The sequence below is a fragment of the Nannobrachium achirus genome (assembly GCF_963921795.1).
Source record: "Nannobrachium achirus genome assembly, chromosome: 17".
NCBI classification, from domain to species: domain Eukaryota; kingdom Metazoa; phylum Chordata; class Actinopteri; order Myctophiformes; family Myctophidae; genus Nannobrachium; species Nannobrachium achirus.
Window position 1 is genome coordinate 36,603,331 of NC_137824.1, and position 23,471 is coordinate 36,626,801.

At 40.4% G+C, this 23,471-nt stretch overlaps 3 protein-coding genes across 3 annotated transcripts in view; all 3 read right to left on the minus strand.

Annotated features, from left to right (window-relative positions):
• The window catches only part of tmem265 (transmembrane protein 265), a gene marked incomplete at its 3' end in the record, with an annotated part of 435,019 nt that overhangs the window by 228,019 nt on the left and 183,529 nt on the right, over positions 1–23,471 (minus strand). The window lies entirely within an intron of this gene.
• On the minus strand, positions 289–12,658 carry ubl3b (ubiquitin-like 3b). Its single transcript, XM_080745425.1, has 6 exons — positions 12,523–12,658; positions 10,588–10,685; positions 6,155–6,263; positions 5,231–5,317; positions 2,508–2,585; positions 289–2,056 (listed from the first exon to the last, which is right to left on the minus strand). The coding sequence occupies exons 2-6, from the start codon at positions 10,612–10,614 to the stop codon at positions 2,004–2,006; spliced, it is 354 nt and encodes a 117-aa protein (XP_080601551.1). The 5' UTR covers positions 10,615–10,685; positions 12,523–12,658; the 3' UTR covers positions 289–2,003.
• Positions 10,659–21,932, minus strand: slc7a3b (solute carrier family 7 member 3b; the record flags this gene model as incomplete). Its single annotated transcript, XM_080746707.1, has 10 exons — positions 10,659–10,685; positions 14,428–14,594; positions 15,389–15,555; positions 16,121–16,223; positions 17,409–17,548; positions 17,787–18,009; positions 19,137–19,255; positions 20,012–20,183; positions 20,968–21,129; positions 21,560–21,932. 10 exons carry the CDS (start codon positions 21,930–21,932, stop codon positions 10,659–10,661), a joined length of 1,653 nt encoding a protein of 550 aa, XP_080602833.1.

Genomic DNA, 23,471 nt, shown 5'->3' on the forward strand with positions numbered 1-23,471 from the left:
TGTCAGAGGTTTTTAAACCTCAAACTGGTTATTATGGAGGAATTCACATTGAGGAGTTTTAATTACAGTTAAGTGTTGGAGACCCAGTCAGTACATTTCATTTTACATGGAAAACAGTCAGTGGATGTTAAACCTTTAGAGCACACCGCCACCTAGGGGTGAGCAAATAGTACTGAAGTGTATGTAGCCTACATATGACAGACACATTATTGTATCTTCACAAGTTTGTTTTAGACCCATAAACAAACAAACAAAAAACTGAACAACGCACAAACAATTTGGCTTATTTAAAGATTTATTAATTTATAATACAAGCTTTTTAGGTAGACCACATTGCATTTTAGTTTTTACATGTACGGTATTCATATTGAGCTAAAATTCAGAGCAGTGACATTGGTTGACATGAACACAAACCTTAACACACTCAATGGAAGGAATAAAATATTTTCCAACTGTTTCCCAAAGAAACCGCAGCCAGTCCACACTCCCAGTGCACTGTCTCTACAAGACCTACTCCTTAGTCCCATAAAATGACGTGCACCCACACACACATTAACACACACCATCCATACGTGCACTAGAATCAAACGAATATCTATACACAAGATAAAAATCGATATATATTTTTTTTAACGTTTCATTATTAATGATATTACTGGATTCCACAATAAAAAGGCAATGAAATAAACACAGCATCCAAATAATAAGGATATTTTCCTCTTGCTCCCCATGGGGAGGGGCCAATCCCTGCCTCTCCTCTCAGCGTCCAGTAGGGGGCCCTGTTCCCTCGGCATGCAACCCTGCAAACTAAAATCTGCCTTGTTTAGTCTCCTTTTCAACTGGCTCGAGACCCACCTTCCCTCGGCCATCAGATGAGGAGTGGCAGAGGAGGAGCGCCCCTGTGGACGGGGTGGGTGGGTATACAGTCTAGTCTGTGGGCACGGTTGGAGGTTCGCACCGCAGATCCTGATGGCACTCTAAATGTGGCCACTCGGATGTGATCCACCGGCTCCTTTTACACTCCGTCCTCACAAGCAGGAGATCCCTGCAAGAGAGTGTATCCTGTTCCTTTTCATTTCCAATCACTCATACTTCAACTTAGAGCTGAACACAGCATAGGACAACGCCACACACACACACACACATACGCATGCGTGCAAAAAGCAGGTGTACTGTATACACTGGCTGCACTCGTAAAATCTTTGCAGTCTTTCTCCATTGGTCCGATGCCAGAGATATCACCAGGCGGTGGCACGACCACGCCCACCAACCGCTGGACAACCATGAATGTTCAGTTGGTCTGAGGCATGACAGGATGGCACCAGTTCTAAAAAGTCCTCCTGGGTAAAATAAAACATTAAAACGAAAACGGCATCGGGGCAAGGTGACAGGAGGGCAACACACAAACACAAAAAAAAAGATGCCTCCTAAATAAACGATGCACGTTAATTGCAGCAAAAGGACTATATCACTATCCTGTAAGACCCATGGAGACATTGATAAATATGACTAGTAGCCATTGTTAGCCCATCCATCCTTGACAAAAATGATATGTCCATGAAAAGAGGTGGTGCGGGTGGGAGAGCAGTTCCACGTATGCGTTTTATCTCAAGTGTCAAATGGAGCTTTAAAACCTGTCCATTCAGTAATCCATATTTGCTGGGGAGCGCAGGTAGGAATTCACTATCTCCAAGCAAACAACAAAAACGAGAAGGCAGAATTTGTCAAAATGAAAACAAAGGAAAAAACAACATAAAAGGCCAGTCGAGGGGGGGCGGGGGGCGGTGATTAGAATATATTGGCACAAAGAAATTCAAACAACGAAAGCCTCTGATTGAACGAAAGTGCAACCAACATGGCTGGCAACCTCCGAGAGCCCTCCGTTAGACTTCCTGGGTTTCCCTCCAAAATCACAGCTGACAGGCAGGAGGAAGGAAGGGAGAGAATGTGGTGAAGATGATGATATGGGGGGTGGGGGTGGGGGGCTTCTCTTCTCAGTTGTTTTACAGCAGCAGGCAACAGTTGCTCTCTGTGGTTTTCTCTCTGTTCCTCTGACCTGTAAACAGAAACAAACATTCACACCACGCTCTCGCAGAGGACAATTCAGTCCTAGTCAGTGTGAAAAGAACATTTTTACATTAATTATTACACATTAATAATATACAATGCACAAGAAAACAAGTAAATAGAAAATAATACACACAAAATGAACTTTATTTTAATTAGCCAAATCTTTTTTTATAAATCCACGGGCAATCTACAACACGTGGCGAGCTCGTAGATCTGCAATTTGTGAACTTTTGGAAATAATGTCCAATATAGCTTATATAGCCAGGTTGAATGAAAGTGGTTAAAAATTGCATAATTACAGATACTAATGTCATAAAAAAAAGTCAAATAATGGCCGATATATCGGTTGGGCTGAAATGGTGATAGCATTCAAATAAACCAAACACGTGAGAGTCCAGAGTTAGAGGGAACAGAACAGAAGGAGGAGAGGTTCTCACCATGGGAGTTGGGCTCAGGAAGTGTCTCTCTGGCCACCAAGTGCATGACAGTGGTCCGGCCTGGAGGCAGCTTGAGAGCTTTAAAAAGCAAAAAACACACATATCCATTCATAGATTACTTCCATCATATAGGGCAGGGGTCTTCAACAGGGGGTCCTCAGAGTTACTACAGGGGGTCCTCCAAATCGTTGTGTGATAGAAACCTTTTGTAGATCTGCTATTTTCGGGAACAAGAGCTGACTAAGTAGTAAGTACAGAGTGAAAGGTCAAGTTAATTAAGTATTGACGGTTGAAGTGGTTACACATCTGAAATTGACATGAATCCAAAATACACTGATGATTGTGCTGTCAAACAAACGAAACTATGTGGAATCTTTGAAAAGGTTGTGGGGGTCCCTGCTTCATCTCTTTCTAACTAAGGGGTCCTTGGCCTGAAAACGTTGAAGACCTGTGATATAGGGTGAATTGTACCAATTGTTGTGGAGTCTGTGGACCAAACCCGAAAATTACTTGAATAGAATAGCCTAAAGTGATCCTTTCTCCCTTAATAAGGCTTTTGTTTTATGTAAATGTTATAGATTAGTTAATTAATGGCTGAGTGAAAACTCCCTGTGCTAGTATGCTTCATTCCATTTACAAAATACAGTTGGAAAGGGAGAGAATCCTGTCCTTGACAATAAGCAATCCTACTGTTTGAATGCTGTACACACGCACACATGGAGCAAAAATAATTATATAAAAATAAAAATAAATGTTTTTTTTCCCCTTTTTTTCCCTCAACTTCCCTGGTGGGAGTCGACTTGTGTAATGTTGTCGACTGAGTCGACTTGTCGACTTTTTGGTTAATGCCCTAGATGATGGGCATCACAAACCTCACAGATCGACTTCAAACTTGGTGTACATATCACAGAGGACCCGAGGGAGTGTGGTGCCAGAAACACGTCCGATCGACAGTTTTATAGAACCACCGAGCCGACCGATATGCATGTATGGAAAGACTTTACTTTTTGAGTGGTGCTCCTGGAAGGAGCCAAGCTCCAACATCTGGCTTTGTCCGTTTGTCCAAAGTTTGTTGTACACCCACGGTCACATTGGCCAAGCTTCGTGGGATGCTTAATGAAATTAACTCATAATAAATGGCACCTCTCACTTCACACTAGGTGTGATTTTTCCTTTATGAGGAGCTTTATTTATGACAATTAACTAATTACAATTAGCTCAAGTAATAGACTTTTCTCTTAAGTACAGAAGTTGCTGCCTTTTTGGTGGGACAATATTTCAATATTGTGGCACAGCTGGGCAAAGTAGTGGTTATGGGTTTCAATAACATTAAATTAAATTGTTACCCAAAACATGCCATGTTCTCTGGCGTCATATGGTCTATGGTGTTGTTAATCTGTGTTTAAATTTAAGTGGTGCACTGCAAATCCAGATTTACAAGTTTTAACCCTAGATTTAATAGAAAATGTATTATCCTTAAACCTACAGTAGATTAATTTGGTGCAACCCATTATAATACCGCTAAACAAAAATCACCTGTTATGGGAAAATTATAACTTTAAGTGTAAACATAACTCGACACACCCTTGATTATACAGCACATTTAATAGATGTGAAATTAAGTCGTATGAAAAGTGTACACATGGGTGGGTGAATTTAAGCAGTCTTCCCAGTGTCTGTCCAGAGTCGGTCTCTCTCAATATCTCTGGGCAGCATGCTCTATATTTTAGGAGCATAAAAGGCGAAGGCACTCATGAATTCTTTGATGAATAATTCACATTGCTGGGCGTAGGCTAAGATTTCAGAAACGCCATAATTAAATCTGGGTGGGCTTCACATGTGGCGTGTGAGTGAGACACAGAAGTAGTTGTACTGTGGTATCCGGTTTGTTCATTTCATTTGAAGCATGGAACACATGGTCACAACACGCTGGGTTTGTTTCAGGTACAGTACACAACCTGTGTATCATGTCTACAGTATGTCCACTATCTCATTAAAGCACTTTGTTGCACTTATTTGTTTTCTTGGCCCTATATTTCAGGCCTGGAATTTCGTCATTTTAGGGGCAAGGCCACTTGGCCTTTGTTGTTGTCCATTTTTTTAGGTCACAAAGGCCAAATGCCAATATTTGAATTTAAGGGTTAGGGATGATAACCTAATCGGCAGAGAAATAGATAAATGATGGTATTTCTCTGATCCATGCACCAATCAAAGTCACTGGATTGGTTTAAAGATGGGGACTCAAGATTTCAGAATCTCAACAAATGACAGGTGTCTAGTCTACAAGACAAGAAAGACACACTGTGTATACCGTCTACATATAATGACAAGAAAGAGACAGAGGAGAAAGTGCTACAGTCAGCTGAGGCATTAAGGCCACTGTGGACTCATGTCATGCCATTGGTTTGAGGGGCAGAAGGCCAAACTGAGGGGCAACGACGGCCATGGCCTTCATGGCCTCCATGAAATTCCTGCCCTTGAATGACTTCACTATCCTGTTGTTAATGGACTAGATGCCATTTACTCTGATCTTGCACTCTGTAAATGAACATTGCAATTGTAAACCGATATCCTACACATTCAAGAAACCACTTGTTTTCTTGCAATTTCACCAAATGACAGAACCCAACTACGATCTATGCTGTTCTTATAACGTGACAGTCCTAAGCTGCCAAATAGGAACCATCCTTGAGCTCCTTTAGAAAAACTGTTTGCTTACTTACCACCCAGGGTGACGTTGCCGTGAAGGAAGCGCCCCTGAAAGATGAGGCGCAGGATGCTGGGTGAGCTCACCTGCTCCTCTTCCCACCCTGGGAGAAACAGAGACACTGTGACTGACAACATACCCTAATAGATAGATACACACACTTAGCCTGGGGCCAGCCTATATACAATGCAGCTAACTAGTAACTCCTTGTTTTAACATGGCTGGGATGTCTAGCTCAGCTAGGCTAACACACACTACCCCTCTGCACACGACTCCAAACTTGTCAATATCGCTGCACACAACTACAACCTTGTCAATATCGCTTGTTTTTGCTGAATACTGTCTTGGTAACAATAAATATCCAGTGACAGACTCATTTTGTGAGACAGATAATGGACAGGTAATTTGCGATACCTTTTTTTTTACCATACAGTGCATCTAACAAAGTATGTTGTACTTAAAGCGGTCATGTTTTTAAGAAGTAGATCTTGTTGTATTGGGTCACACTGAGTGCTGTGTCTGTGTGTGATTCATGTGTGTGAGTACTCTGTTGTGACTATTGTCACCAAACAAAGTATATGTTTTATGGTGCTGTTGGTGTGCATTGGCTAATTAGGTTTCCCTCTCAGGGGATTAATCAAGTAATAAATAAATCAATAAAATCAATAGATTTTTCTTCTGACTTAATTAAAGCATAGTCAATCAGTTGCAGTGGGCAACATGAAAAACATTGGTGGAAAACTGTAAAGCGTTACATTTGAACCCCATTTCCCCCAATAAAGAAGAACGAGTATGTAGCACATGTTTAATGACCGAACTGTTACAAGTTTCACTGCAACCAAGTGCTCCTCCACAGCTACTTTAAAACAGGTGATCAAGAAATATTGCGTAAACAGCTGGAACAACATTTACTATAAGCTGTGATCGTTACTAAACTCACCCGTGGGCCAGTTGTCAAAAACATGTTTGGCGATGTCAGTGGCCGAGTCATTTGGGGAGAATATGAAGTCTTGTGTTTTCCCACTGACCAGGATAAGACGGAGGTTGACCTAAAATAGAACGAGAAAACCAAATACTCGTGAACTCAAGAGCGCAAAGAACCACCACAGAGAAGTAACGCTGCAGAAAACGGCATCAAGTTCCATTCACATTCTGGTCATTTAGTGGCGATCGAACCCTTCCATTTCCCCCTAACCTCAGCCGACATGAGATGACCTTCAGATGGTTGTGGAGAGATGGGCATTCCAGTCTAATTAGATTTATCCACAGCAGATCTCAGCCCTTTGACTGGTGCTGCTTCATTCACTGAGGGCTTCCTACGCTGAAGTGAGCCCCTGTACCAGAGAGCAGCAGATAAGGGTGGGGCCGGGAGAGAGAACACTAGCCCTTCAGTTCCAGGGGTCTGGGGAGCTCCTCTCCGGGCTGTTGGTCTAATGCGATAACCCCAGGTGTCCCAGACACCACGCCATTAAAATTACATGGCCAATCATGTGTGTGAGTGAGAGACATGCTCTTTAATGGAAGGGGCTTCCTTTCCTATTCCCCAACGCGGCTTTAAAAACGTGTCTCTTTAAAGGGACACTATCACAATTTTTGTTTTACATTATCTTGATATATTTGCTGTAGACTAGAGCTAATGATACATTAGCAGCCAGAACACAGCAGTATTCTGTGTGTCTAAAACACCACTGAAGTTGTGCTGGGATGCTTACTCCTTGATCTAAAAATGTGCCTTGGTGGATGTGATGTGACATTATCTTTGTTTGCTGTGTTTACAAAATAGCGCAGAAAATATTTATCAGATTGATATGGTGACCATAGCCCTTGGACATGACAAGATACAACATGGGAATTGTAGGAACAAAGAGAAGTGCTGAAAGGAAGACATTTCTGTCAATATGGAATGGATTGTATTGTAAATATTGTTCATTCTATACTTTGATAACCACTGACAATGAATTTAAATGCAGAACAAAACATCTGTTTAAGATGTGAAACATAATTGATAAACAAATCTTATACACTGTATGTTTGCATAATTCTTAAAAGCAACACCTTAAAACTCTCATCATGGTCACTGCTCACTTGTTCTGCTCCTCAGAGCAAACATTAAGGACATAACAGACAACTAGATTTCTTTCCAAAACTAAAACATTTGTTGCAATTCACTTGTCCCTTTCTTGGATTTCAGTTTCTCCTTGATCATTTCCAGTGTTCAGGATTTGGCCGCAAATAAATGCATTCATTGAAAATGGAATAGAGGGAAAGAAAGAAAAAGTGGAGGCAGTACAGTATGTCCAGGAACAACACATGGAAATCCAAAGTCCAGTCAGACAGACAATGCACTCATATAGTTTAAAAATAAATAATAATTTACCACCCACAAAATGATGAAGTTAAAATGAGGTAGTGAAAGTAGTAGCTCAGCAACAAACTTGTGCGTTGCAGGGTGTCACTGAGCGAATTTGATCGGAATCTGACAGGAAGCCATCTTGGCATGTTGCTTCAGAACAGCCAGCCTAGCATGCGAACATTTACTATAGTTGGAATATTGTCAATCATTTATTAATATTACCAGTAAGACGCCCTAAGGGCGAGGTCGCGCACATGGGCGCGTGCACATGGATGCTTTGGCATGTATACCCTTCTGCTGAGCTGGTCAAGTCATCAATGTGATGTCAGAACAGGTCAGCTATATCCATATATACAGTCTGTGACGTCAGAACAGGTCAGCTATATCCATATATGGAGTCCGTGACCTCAGATGTAGAGGTATTGACCAGCTCCATATATGGAGATCCAGGGTTTGATGAAGTCAGTGTCGTGATCTTCATATATGGATATCCAGCAGATGGTCAGCAGTCTTGATTTGCAAATGAATTCTGTCTTGTCCATATGGCGTGTCCATGTATGGGCAATTGGGCATTGCCAAATATGGGCTTAATATTGATGACAACAGGGATCTTCATATATGATTGCCAGTAAAGGCTGTCTTGGTCATATATGGAGTGTGACAGTCAACAATGTGATGTCACAACAGGCATTGAGGAGTTACGGACTGACAGACTCACTGACGGACAGGATCTGCCGGGTTTCATAGTAAACTGCGACCTACAGTCGCAATATGTTATGTTTGCTTATTTATAGTGGAATAACTGCTCCTTATTAACCCATCATCTCTAATAAATCAATATTGGTATTTCAAACAATAGTACCCAATACCAGCCCTACTAGACGGATACATCTAACTGTTGGCACAATGAGTTTTTTGAATGAGCCAGAAGTATGGGCAGAATTTTCCTAAAGCTTTGTTTCGATTTCAGAGGTGGAACGTGGACTTTCCGGTTGATGAACGGCATGGAGGAGAACAAAAGGGCTGATGAGCGATGATGTGACGTCACATCAGGACACACTCTCTGTCTGATCTGTTTACAAACACACAGCCCGCCCCCGCCCCACCCCCAACACACATGCAGACACACCACCCCTGACTCCCCTCCCCCAAACTGAATAACCTCCATGAGGGGGTTACATACCCATGTCATCATTAAAACACACACACACACACACACACACACACACACACACACACACACACACACACACACACACACACACACACACACACACACACACACACACACACACACACACACACACACACACACACACACACACACACACACCCCTTTCATCCTCATCAAAACAAAGTCAGATTTGCTCTGCAGCCTTGGAAACATCCTGCATCAGAACATCCTCTTCTCTTCTCCAATGAGAAGAAAGGCAACAAACCCTAACAACTCTCTGCTATGATTTACCGGCTTTGTTTTCATACCAGTGCCAAATCGGCCAAATGGAGGCTTATTTATTATTCACAACATTGATGAAAATGTACTCAAGCTGAAATGTTCCCCCTAGCTAGCTGACAGCTGATCAAAGAATTGTTTCACTCGTATGTACCTGTACACAAGATGCAACAATAAAGACCACCTTGAACCATCTAGCTGACAGTTTAACAATCTGACTGAATAATAAATTATGTTCATACAGTATAACAAATTCTGGGCAAAATATTGAATTCCCCACCATTGAAGATAGATTTGAATGAATATGACATTTTCACTACCGAGACATCTTTCTTCTTTTCCTCGTTTCACTTTCAACAGTATAGGACATAATAATTCAACAAAAGTATCTCATCTTTACGTCTTTGTAGCTTCTCCTTTAACTTGCTTTATCCAGAATTCTGTCCATTTCAGTCACAAACACAAAACATGAACTGTTGAACTGTGGTATAAAAGGATATCAAGAGAGAGACATATGCCAATATATCGATTCGAGACATAGACTTAATTATGACTTAAGTAAGATGATCCAAGAATCCCTAGCCGTGATAATATTTCAGAGGAACACCAGTTAATGTGTGCATAGAACATCTTAATTTCCGATATGCCATTACCAAAAATCTAACAGGGAAGGCCATGGCACTATGAAGGTGTTATACAGATGTAGACCATGTTTTGCCCCACAACAAAGGTTCTAAAATCTACATGATCAGCTGTCCTGCAAAGATTGAAATTATGTACTTCAGTAGTTTATAAAAAAAAAAAAAAAAGAATAAGTGCATATCTTAATGGCCCCTCCCACTGGTCCTGTAGGAATGGTAGATGGGTTTAATAAGCAATAGGGTGCAAATCAATTTGTAAGGAAAGTAGGGCAATGTTATAAACTCAGATTAGACAGATGGCGTTCAAGTGTGTATGTATGTTAGCTAATCCGACACCGTCCCCCCCCCTCCTGTGCCCCAAATTCAATCTGACAAGGAAAACGTCACATCCCCATGTAATGATATCACATTGCTTTGTGACATTAAATGCTGGCACCATAATGTAATCTCCTGCGGTGACAGAGAAGCCATGCCAGGTGAGACAGACCTCTCTGCAGGTACACAGGAAGCACACAAATCAACCTTTACAGCTCTGTTTACTGCAGTCACACATATCAACCACTTTACAGCTCCATTACAGTTGAGTGGCTTAATGTCATTTAATGACTAAACATCAATATGTCTTATTGTTATCACACCCCATTTGTCAAGTGTTCTCTAACCATGTTCACGTCTTTAAATGTATTTGATTAGCCCATTGTATTAACAGGTTAATGGAGCATGTAAGGGGGATTTCCCTTACACTAAAAGATACAATACTTTGAAAATGTCTATGTTGAAATTGAAACATGTCTACCAATACCATACTGACTGCCTAGTGCCTACTGTGCCTAGCCCTAAATTGCTCACTGTGCAATCAATTGAGGACACAGGACCTTGACGTGGACTTATATGTCTATATATATCAGTTCACAACTTGAACTTACCACATCTTGATCCCTTTGGGTGGTCATGGTCAAGTAGCTGGTCAACGCTGAGCGGACGACAGTGATGGATTTCAGCGACTAGGGATTGGGCCAGAGCCCTGAGAACAACACAACAACAACAAACACACTGTGAAGACTGGGGTGGTCACAATTATGACATTTCACTTGACAAATAATTGCGATTAACAATTTCATTGTCTTTGTACATTGGAACATTGTGAATAAAAAATACATTTCTGATCTTAGGCTTCGTAAACAAAAAGGTGCACAGGGTAGATATGACAGATGACATTCATAATAATAATAATAATTCAAATAAACATCTATAAGCTCCAAATGCGTCACATAGATCAGAACATTTTTCAACATGATTTTACAACAAACGATTGTGGCGATTATGCAAAAACAAATTGCAATTGATTAGGCGATTATGTCATAATTGTGAAAGGCCTACTGCCACCATAACTGCAGGACATTTAACATTTTTGGTGGTAGGGGAACCCTCGTTGTAAAATATTGGGGCATTCTTGTGTGGTACTTATTTAATATGTTGCATAAAGAAATAATAATGAATTAACACAGAGTTGTGCCTTAATGACAACCATATTAATATGTACTAGTTAATAGCTTTTGAAGAAAATATTCCTCTGCTTTCAGACAAGGGGTTTTCTCCTTTTACACCTTCCAAATATCTCTCGGGTACATTACAAACAACTAGCAGCTGGCTAGCCAGGAGACAACCAGGTTAGGGTAGGATTCTTGGGAGAAAATAAATACTCTAAATATCTTCTAATTCCTATTATTGTATTTGTATTATATTTTTTCTTCTTCATGACTGATTTTGTTCTCCTTTTGTATTGATGATATCCTATGCAAAGTACTGTGTTCTGCCCGTCTGTCTTACAATGTTATATGAGATACATAAAGTGGTTCCTGTTTAGTTTAGTTGATCTTGTAGCCTACCAGTGATTTGTACTCATGAAAGTCATGAAGTCATGAAACTGTACTTGTTCCTATGCAACCCTCTAATAAATTCTTCAATCAATCAACCTGATTATTCAAAACAATAAAAACGAAGCCAGTTCAGACTTAAGAGCATGCAGCAGTAAACAAACTAATAAATTAATAAATAGATAAATAAATAACAGATTGCGGTTTGTTTTGGTTTAGACTAGTCCCAAAACCAGACGTGTAAAAGTGCATCTTAAATGCAATCAGACAGAAAATGCATTACCATCCGGTCCAACTGCTAAATACCTCGCAGGTCACTGGAGGATTCAGCAAGTCTCTGGGGCTTTAACTGCATCAATGCATTGATGATGCATCCGTGCATTATCAACAGGAATGCATTACTAGAAGCCTGATAGTAGTGATACATTTATAACGCCAACATAGGATACAACATAAAAGACCATTATTTAAAAGATATATATTTTTTTCTATAATCCGACCGCGTTTCCTGTTTTTGATTTTTCCTTTCTCTTCCGTCCCCGTCGTCTTTTAGGGAGAGCAAAACCAGGAAACGTCAAACGATTGAGATTTTTAAATCAAAACACCATCCAGATACACAACAGCTAAAGTCCTCCAGTGAGATTCTGCCTTTCATTTGGTAAAGTAAAACATTAATGGAATATTTCACACGTCGTTAAATGGACATCTGGTATCAGTTCCACACTCACACATCCTGATTCCTGATAATACAACACCACCAGCCAACTGAACAATTTACTCGAACTGTAAAACAATATAAGGAGAAAAACATCAAACTGTGTGTTTTTTCAGGTCATTATCTAACAACATTGATCATTTGGAAACCGAGACTGGTGAAAGAAGAGAAGGCTCTCTCTGTGTAACGTTAGCAAGATGCTAATGACGAACCAGCTAACGTTTACATCTGGAAAATGTTATAGTGGTTTATAAATATGGGGATCTTACCGGTGTCTGATACATATGAATGGATGTAGCATTCAGTTGTGGAGGCTGATCGGTGAACGGGGATTCCTTCGTTGAGAAAAGATCGAGTCTTCTTTTTTTAGCTGCATAAACCTGACTGAACGGTGGCTAATGGACGAGAAAGACGCCGGAAGTCAGCTGGCTGTAAACACGGAAAATGACCGCAGCGTGCTTGTGGGAGTTGTAGTCCAAAAAAAAGGAAAACGAATTTAACAAAAGTTCAGTTAATCACCTTTATTTACTAGTGGTAAATCCATATATAAGCCTCTTTTAATTCAATGAAGAAGAAAGCAATGCCTCCCTGCTCCCTTACAACAAGGAACTTATTAAAATGGATGACCAAAAACAATAAAAAACAAAAATATTGAGATTCATACTGTAAAAATGTTTAGAGATATTTTTGGGGCTTTTCTGCCTTTTTATAGGTGTAGTAGAGGTGGACAGGAAACAGAGAAACATTAACAAGAATACGGTCTAAAAGTATTTACATTAGAGATCATGATATGCAATATAGGCCTACAATACAATATTTAGGCTACACATTTTGGAACATGGCAAGACATCACATAACCAATAGTACACATTAAAGAGTACAGAAAAGCATAAATATGACAGGAGAACAATTAAACTTGTTAAATTCATGAATGAACAGCTCCTTTAGGGAGTCATCATCTCTTCTTTGGGGTCTCCAGTTGAAAGGGCTGTGAGGTCATGTGACTGAGGGATGGACCCAATAGAGCTGTTCCTGATTCCATAGCTGAAATAGATAATATAACCTTGCAGACACCAAGGAATTCAAGAATATGAAAGACAAAAGGGAAAAAAGAAAAGTGTAAATGTAAACACTTGCAATCCACTTGTTAAACTGTTGTCATGATATATTGTTGATTAATTTAGAAAAAAACAAGAGCACTTCATTATTCATAGCCGTTAGGGCTTTACTGTGTTAGTGTCTTTTTCTTGATTATAATTTTTTGTATTAATGGCACACCCTGCTTGTTTGCTCTCCTCTGTTACAGTAAAAAAAATCGCAGTCTTGTTAATTATTTCCATTTTTCAGAATGTAGTCATTATGACAATTCCCAATTTTCCCCACACTCCCATTACGTATTCGTTGTCTTTAATGGTGAAAGTAACAAAATCAATCAATCAAAAACGACAACAATAAAGCTATATCTAATATCATTATCATACTCACCTATCATCATCCATACAGCCAGGTGAATCCACATGGTTCCACGGAGCTGCATCATGAGGCATATGTTAATGAAGATACTGACCAATGGCAGCACAGGGAGCAGGGGTACCTGTAAATATATATTCAAAGATGTGGTAAAGTGAAAAATCAAAATCACATTTAGAGAATTTTCAACCATCTCTAGAATTCTTACTGTATAGGCCAGGGCATAGCAGAAAATATATGAATTATTGTAAGCCTAGAATAAAGCCATCCAGGATGCTGGTGAATCATGGCCATAACACATTTGATTCTGTGACAAGAAAGGAAAAAAAAATATATATACAGTATACAAAAGGGTATTTATTAAATGTAGTAAATCATATAATTAAATATTCCAATGTATTTATTCAAAGAATCAAAGGTTTTATGGCACCAGCAAACCACAGCCACTGCTATGCCCTATAACCTAATTAATAAAAGACTACCACGTAGTTCACGTCTGATAAGACTCATCGAAATTGTATCGTTTTCAACACATGCCCATTATGCCCTGAGGCCGAAATGACTGACAGACAGGATTAGCTAATCACGACGAGACTGGTGCATCCTGATTGGTTATTCACTAGATTCAAGAAAATAATGAAGAATCTAATAGTTTTAACACACAAGAAAAATGACCTAGTGCAACGTTAAGAAAGTAGACCCACCTTAAATGTGAGCGCGTCTGTGCTCTGAGGCTGTCGCCATATGATGGCTGTACACAGGAAGCACAGCAGGGTCAGAGTAGCACAGCTAACAACTACTGAAGTCTTTACCATGACCAACTCATCCCAGCACCGGGTCAGAACCAAGCACAGCACGGTGACCACTCCCACTATACAGAGAGGGAGAACACGGAGGGTAACACAGGTTGTGGATTGCACCCCATTAATTACTATGCTAAAGAGTAAAAATGTTCTGTAATTTTGTTCCTACTCAATACCATTACTTTCAGTTGCATTAGGATTAATATTGCCACTTTGCCAGCAAAAACAAATTTATTCGAGTTTACATTCTATTCTATTCTAACATATAAAATGATATTTGTGTATATATTGTGTATTTCCCCCATTGTTTTAATTATTTTAACATATAACTGTCGGTTTCCTTTAAAGTATTAATCTATTCTAATTGTGCTTGGCTTTGGTGTATGTTGATGTTCTATGTCAGTGGTTCTCAAACCAGGGTCCAGGGACCACACGGTGTCAATGTGGGGGTTCCAGGGGTTCCCCTGCTAAATGACTGATAATTAGGAACCAAATGGACACTATGGGTCAATAACTCTGAAAGTGTACAAATAGAACCAAACTGACCCTTCAGTTTCATTTGGCTCCATTTTCTGTGGGGCCCAAATGGAAGCTTCTTGAAATTCAAGAAGACTGAGAACCCTTGTTCTATCAATGTGATGTGACCCTTGAAATGTCTTAATCTACAGCAGGTCATTACTCATTACAATCAGTCATGTCAAACAATTGAGGAACTCACAGAAGACAACAGTGCTGCTGAGGATGATTGTCCTTGAGTTGTTGGTAGGAACATCAGAGCAAGGTAGAAACAAAAGTTTGGGGGTAAACTCCTCTGCTGGCTGATGCCTAGGGTCCCTCTCCTTCCGGATGTCATTAGGCTCACTCGGGCCCCCCTCCTTTTGGCTGTCATTATGACTACTAGGGTCGTCCTTGTCCTGGGTGTCATTATGACCACTATATTCCCGCTTTTCCTGGGTGCCATTAAGACCACTGGCCACCTCTGTTGTCCTTGCTTTTGGTAGAAAGTCATTTGGATGAGCCGGCTGGTATCTAAGAGTGACACGTGTATAGAAACACAGACTCAAAAGAAATACAGAATCAAAAATGGTATTAGCAGAATATGGCACTATAAATAAATGAATAAAACACAAATATACTGTAGTGTGTCTGTGCATCTCTGTGAACAAAATATCTCAAGAACAGATTTTATGAAATGTGGTAGGAATGATCAGCAGGCTAGATAATTCAACTTGTTACAAAGGTCAAAGGTCAGATCAAGATTTGTATTTCTGTTTATGATCTTTGTCTTTACTGTGTTTTTGTCTGAACATTGAGACAATGAATTGCCACCCTATGTAGGTACCGTTTTCAATGCAAATTTCAAACATGGCCGCCAGGAGAATATGGTATATTGAAAGAAACCTCCAAAGTCAGATTTCTTCTAAATTTATATGAGAATGTACTGTACAGTATACTGATTCTGAAAGACCCATCAGCCTGTACTAAAAATAAACATGCTTACAAATAGTAAAACAAAAATATTGCAGGCACAATAATAACATTGATTGTTTATAATATATCTTACATATTGCTCTGTTGTAAGCCATGGACTGACCTGAGGATAAGCACACAAACGGACACAAGTGTATAGGCCAGAAGTGTCCCTATTGACATCAGGTCTACCAAGACATCAAGATCGAACAGCAATGCCATTGGAGCTGCAGAAACAAGGTTATTGTTATCTATACTATCATTTTGCGAATGTCTGTCTGAGTGAGTGAGTGTCTGTCTGAAACAGCGTTTCTCCTCAGTGGCTGGAGCAATTGATCTGAAATCGCATCACCATAAGCATATGAACACACCTGACATAACTGTGAAGCCCGTTTGTCACTTTCACAAATCGTATGCTGTATATTAGCATTTTAGGTGTATCTACTATCTATTCTGCATCTAGCATGAGGCACATCTATTCTGCATCTAGCTTGAGGCAAAATGTTTAACCAGCTCTGTGTGTGTGTGTGTGTGTGTGTGTGTGTGTGTGTGTGTGTGTGTGTGTGTGTGTGTGTGTGTGTGTGTGTGTGTGTGTGTGTGCAGGCAGGCGGGTGTGTGTGCAGGCGGGTGGGCGGGCGGGCTGGGGGGGGGGGGGGACAGTATCTCTGTAGCCATTAAACGAAACGGGTTTCTTACATTGATGCTCCTACATCATGCAAGCACCAGTTAAAGTTACTTTCCATCCCTCATATACTGTGTGCACAGTGCACATCCCATAACCCACACACTGCACATCATTTTGGAGCTCATATCTTTGAACGGGTAAGGGCTAGTTAAAGTTAATTTGATTAACATGAAATTCTGTTTCTGGTTGACATTTGAGCATTATCACAGATTCTGAACAGCAGTCAGTCATGGAATCATCTCATGCAGACACGCTCTCAACGTTTAAGAGTAGGCTTAAAACCTTTTGTTAATCTAATAAATAGGGCTGGCTCAGGCTTCTCTCCTCCTTCATTACATCTCTAAACAAACATCATGTCCCATCAATGCACTAACTTGACTTCTTCCCTAGAGTTTTTGTGCTTTCTCGTCCCAGAGGCTTCAATGGATCGTGATTATAGACCGCTCAGTTGTGGATTGAGGGTTTCCATGGACTATAGCTTCAGACAGTTATTATAGTTATTATTGTTGCTCTCCAAACCAGGAAGATAGTTGCCTAACTATTAGCCAGGTACTATTCAAGGTTTCTTAGGAGAGTTTCCCAGTGCTTGCTCATGGGCGAATTGTTGGTTCTCTATAAACTAAAGAGTGTGGCTTTGCTCTTTGTGTAATGTGTCATGAGACTTTTATTGTTTAGCACTATACTAATATACTGCTACTGTAAAACTGACTTAACTTGACTATCTCACCTGCCATAGCACCAGATACAACTGTGGCCCGCAGAGGGATGTTGGTTCTGTCATTGATCTGTGCTAGGAAGTTGAAGATCAGACCATCCTCTGCCATGGCATGGATCAACCGAGGCAAGGGGAACATGCTGCCAAGTAAACTACAGCGAGGAGTTAAAGCAATAACACTTGTCAATGTGAATGTTACTGTTGAGTTCCAGAGTGGAAAGGATAGAAAGAGACATCACGTGCAGATGAAAATGGTCGGGATTCAGGGGCAAAGCACATAATGTAGGACAGTGGTTCCCAACAACGACAACCACCCATTATTATTGAGTATGGGTATGGATTGGATGTATGGGTGATTGGGTGCTAAAACACTACATTTGAGTCTCCTACCTGGTGGAAAGTGCACAGAGAGAACCCAGGGCCACAACATGGCGGCCATAACCCCAACCAACAAATTGGAAGGCCTCAGGCAGTGGGGTCTCTGCATCCAGCAGGAAATAGGGCATCATCACTGTCAGTGCTGTGGAAACTCCAGAGTAGGCCACAAAACAGCAGAGCAGAGAGACCACTATACTGACTGGAATGGAATGCATGGGGTTCACTGCCTCCTCACCTACATGAACAATACACCCAGGAGTTGGATTTGTAAAAAAAAAAAACAGAGGGGTGGACATTTTCTCAACTACTTGTACGTCTTCCTACCACAAATAGTGAAAAAAGACACTCAACATGTCGCATCACGTCACGTTGTGAGCTTGTAGATCTACAATCACAACTATTTTTTAATAAAAGAATAACTAAATCTTGATATTTTCGGACTAATTTGTAAAGATAATGTTGTTAACATACAATTTCCTTGATTGATTTGTGATATTATCAAACATAAATAAAACATATCAGACAGTCAACATTTCCCAAAGGAAATACATGTATATAGATATATCAATTATGGTTTGGTATTTATGACAAGTAGTCTTTTCCTGGTTTTAAGCTGCATTAGAGTAAAGTGTAGTCATTTACCTGACTGTTTGTCTTCTCCTACTTAGCCATTATATAGCAAAATCACCAATAGTCTCCACAATTATTATTGTCAGAATCTATTATAACACTTGTTATACATATTTATGATTATGCATCATAAACAGCTTATAACAATGCTTATGATGTATTTATAACGTATAATAATGTCATTTATAAGTGCAGGTCATATTGCACTTTAATATAAACTTTAATTTACTTTAACCTTAATTCATTTTAAACTCAGTGGAACAGCACATTATAACTACCAGGTAACACTTCACTTAAAGGTCGGGTGTGTAATGCATTATAATCACATTTATAATGCATTATAATGCACTTATAATGCTTCATAACACTTGTTATAAATGTTTATAATTGCATATAACAAGACACTTTATAATTAAAGTTAAGGTAGTTATAATCTGCTGTTCAAATGAGCTTATAATGTAGTATGACCAGCATTTGTTATAAATGTTGTTAAGTTGTCATACACGATTATAAACATTTATAACAAGTGTTAAGCACATTATAATGCATTACAAACATGCTTATAATGCATTATAGACCCAATCTTTAATAAGTACATTTTTACCAAAAATGTATTTTGGCCAAATTGCCCAGCCCTATTTTTACATATTAAACAATACATTAAAGTTAACTATACAGTAAAGGTTCCCAATAACAACATAAACAACAATAATATAACATTCCTGCACAGGCCTGTAGCTGCAATGCAGTCGAAGCCCACAAAAGCGTAGAAACATGTTGCTGCCCCTGAAAGGATTCCTCTGATTCCAAATGGAGCAAACCCTCCAAAGCCAAACCTTCTCTTGATGAGCCTGGATACATGTGGAGTATAAAAAATATATAATAAATATGCATAAACGTACAGAACACACTGGAGCAGCTCGGACACACGTTTGGCTGAGGCGTGGCAGTACCTAACCCTTACTTTATCATAAATGATGGTTTCTGTCATATGGATTGTCCTCCAGTAGAGCTACATTAACACACAACAAACATAGGCAACTGTACATGGTGTCTGAACCAATAGAAAGTTCTCTGTGAAGAGAGGCAATTCAAATTACTTTCCAAAAGGCATACAAAGGCTTTCAAAGGAATAAAAGGCATTTAAAATCATTATATAATAAGAAAAAACATGTAATATAAAGGATAAAAACTGAACATTGAGGTCAGGGCATAACTGCGGTTTGACATTTTCTTACACTATCAGATTCTTCAGGAGCATTGTGTAATAATGTTTTAGACTCAGATAACACTTGTGCACAAAAGAGGACGCTAACCTTCCAAGGACATGCGTTTACACATAAATTCATCCATGCTGCTGCCCGACAGGAACAAAACTCTGTTGCTCAGTACAAGTACTAACCTCAATACGTAAAATGAATGATGTTAATTATTTTGTATGTATGTATGTTTACAGTGTTTTAGAGTTGTTATTATCTACTGTAGTATAAATTGCCCGGTTTGGAACATATTATTAATAAATGTAACCTTGGGTGTTCTTTCTGCCTAAAACTCTGCGCTGTCCTTAATTGTGTTTGTGTTATGAATTTGTGGAGCTGGTGACTCACTCTGGGTCTGTGATGTTGGTGGTGTTGATGAAGTGGTCGACATTGAGGCCCCAGTTTGCCCAGTCACTCTTCACCATGCCAGAGATGAAGATGAAACCCAACACTGACACGTTGATCACGGTGAAGATCTTTCCCACTAACACTGACTCGCTCACACCAACGGACAGCAGGGCTGTGTGTGTTAAAAGTCAGATTGACAGACACACAGATTAAGGCATACAGACACTTCACCAGAACCCTTGCCCTAGCCTAACTGGAATAAAGCTTGTGTTGCGGAGAAGCTCTAATGATGACAATGTCCATCCAACACTTTGGTCACAAACATTATATCTCAAACATGACTGGTTGGATTGCCATGGGATTATTTCATAGTCTCTAGAGGATGAACCCCACTGATATGTTGGTTACCACATGGCCTTTCCTCTAGCACCACTGTTAGGCCAATTTCCACTTGCACACAAGATTCCAAAATCTAATGCCATTTTCTCTTCCAAAAAGGTATGGGCTATCATAGAAGTAGAACGCCCATTGTTACTCTATATGCTTTTATTCTCTGTCTTCTGCACCGCAGTGGATGTCAACTCTCTCCTGCTAGTGAGGGCAGGGGTGTCAACAGTGAGAATATGGGTCAGTCCTTGCCTGTTAAACTTGAAATAATAGCCTGTGGATACTCGTACTGTACATGCTGTCTGCAGGATTGGTGGAAGTAAGGGTTTACTAGCACTACTGCTAGCAAGAGCTTGTGGCTCTAATGAAATGTCGGCCACTCAGTCAGGCAGTTGGTCAGTTGAACCACTTGGAGTCACCACTTGGAAAACCGGTTGGAGTCAAATGTATACTTTGTTGTGTAACAAAGTGAGAAATATGGTGTCTATAGGACTGGGCTGGTGGAGCTTTTAGCCATGCAACGAACATAATAACAATATCAATAGAGAGTGAGTGACATAGTACCTCACCTGTGAGAAGGACAACTAGCAGAACAGCAAATAGGTCAGGGTATTCAGACAGCATATTCCCAGGGACTTTGAAGGACACCAAGCTTTTGATGAACTGTGATATTGCCTGCCCAACCAGGTTATCAAATGTCAAACTCCAGGCTCGAGCAACGCTGGCTGTGGCTGTGATGTTAGAGATAAAAGAAAGGAGGGAATTAGATGGTGAGAGGCAGGAGTGATACTGGAGCGCTCTCTCTCCATGTGTCACTTTTCTGCTAGATCTAGCAGTTGACTGAATTAGACTTACTCGTGGCTTAACGCAATCTGTGGAAAGACACCAGTAAAACTACTTTTTTAAGTCATTTTTGAGCGGTGGTCACAACGCTCCTATACGTGGCCGTGTGTGTGGGTATGTATGTCTGTCTGTCTCCGTGTCCGTAGCCTGCAGTAACCTTTTCTGACCACACATGTTAAGGGAGGGGCGCTGTTGCGCACACACACACACACACACACACACACACACACACACACACACACACACACACACACACACACACACACACACACACCACCGCTCAGTTCACACAAGTGTGATTTTTAAATTTTGGCTCACCGATTATATAAGACAAGATGAGATTCCAGCCAATGGTGAAAGCCCATATCTCTCCTACAGTGGTGTAGCAGTACACATAGGCTGTCCCTGCCTTAGGAACTCTGGCTCCAAACTCAGCATAACACAGGCCGGCCAAGATGGAAGACACTGCGGCAATGAGGAAGCACAACACAATGGCAGGTCCAGCCTTCTCCCTGGCCACCTCTCCAGACAGCACATAGACCCCAGCTCCTAAGGTGGAACCCACCCCCAGGAAAATAAGGTCCACTGTGGTAAGGCACCTGGTGAACTGGGTCAACGGCGCCTGATTCTGCTCCATCGGAAGCCGCCGGAACATCTTTGTACCCAAGGAAGCCAGCCTCCACTCTGTCATGACTGGGATGATTTAGACCAGAAGGAGAATCCAGTATGAATGCTATGTTCTGTTTTGAGAAAGGGATACGGAAGTTGTTCAGGTGGTTGACACTGATTGGTGAAAATAACAGATCAACAACAAATTATGAACATGTAGATTTTCTATTTTCAGTGCGAGACCCCAAGCGTAACTTAGTATAAAGCAGACTGATTTACAATGATCTTAACGACACACAGAACACCATGGGCAACAGTGGCTCAGACTGTAGAGAGCCTGACAGCTTGTACCCACCAGCCAGAAAGCCATAATGGTGCAGGTGGCGCAGTGGTAAAGTGCCAGCCCACCACCGCAGAGGTTGTGGGTTTGAATCCACCGTGGTGCATCCGGCTTTGTCGAGTGTCTATACGAACTGCATGTACTCCTATGGGGTGAGGTGGCACATGTTGGGCGGGAGGAGTAGTACGAAGGCTCTACGTCCTCTCGGTGGGGGCTCTTTACTGGCAGGTGAGTTAGTTGGATAAAACAGCAGTGACAACACACAGAATTTGTGTGGAGAGGAATCATTTGGCATAACGGCTAAATGGGCAGAAAAAGGGGAAAAACACAGAGACTGCCAGACAGCTGAATGTTTCATTCACTAATGCTGTTTACTTTGACCGTCCTAATTCAAAACGAAGGTTTTCCCGGAGAATTTGTGCACATTTTTCCACACCCGACTAAAATATTACCCATATCAATCACATCAGTGACACCATCATGCGATGGAGTAGCCTATAAATTGATCTTAATGGGGTTGTATGCTGTGTGGTAAAGTTTAATTACAATGTTCTCTTTATTACTGTGTGTGATTCATCACACCAGCCACATGGAGGCTATAATCATATAGCCTACATAACCCCATAAAATGAAATGAGACTCAAATCATTGACACTGAAGTCACCGAAGTGAACCCATCAGGTAGTAAACAACCTTTTCTGAGGAGAGGGCGAGCACAATTTTGAGGCTTTGGAAATGTAGTAGTGGTGTCTCCATGGTTACCTCGCATCAGCATCTAAAATGCTGTCATCTGAGGCACGCTGCATTCTCTATTCATCACGTTCCTGGCACCAAGGGCCAGGATGATTATTGACTGCCTGCTCTGGGCAACAGCAGACCCAAAGACCATATTATTCCTATCAAACTTGTAATTCTCTAAAAACACAGTATCAGTGTCATCATGTATGACAATAGTATCATGGATAGATTACAGTTTCAGACATTTTCTCACTGAACATGAAATATAAATGCAGTAGGCTACCCTAAAACTGCCATTTGTTCTGTTGTATTTTCATCTCTATGAGAAATCATAATGCAGTTCACTAGCTGTAGCTGATTTATAAAAGTGTATGTGGAAGAAAAGAAAAAAATATACACACACACACACACACACACACTGTATATTTATGTTCTTTTTTAATATATATTTTGTTCATCAAAAATGTACAAAATATAGAAATGATATTTTAAATATATGAAATATAAACATTACTGAGCTTATTCCCTATCAGCATTTTGCTG

Bases quoted from the DNA above. Each gene is read 5' to 3' on its own strand.
- ubl3b (XM_080745425.1), bottom strand. From the start codon at position 10,614: ATGACCACCCAAAGGGATCAAGATGTG. The intron at 6,264-10,587 runs GTAAGTTCAAGT...GTTCTATTTTAG, and splicing joins CCCAAAGGGATCAAGATGTG to GTCAACCTCCGTCTTATCCT. The intron at 2,586-5,230 runs GTAAGTAAGCAA...TGCTTTTTAAAG, and splicing joins CGGCAACGTCACCCTGGGTG to CTCTCAAGCTGCCTCCAGGC.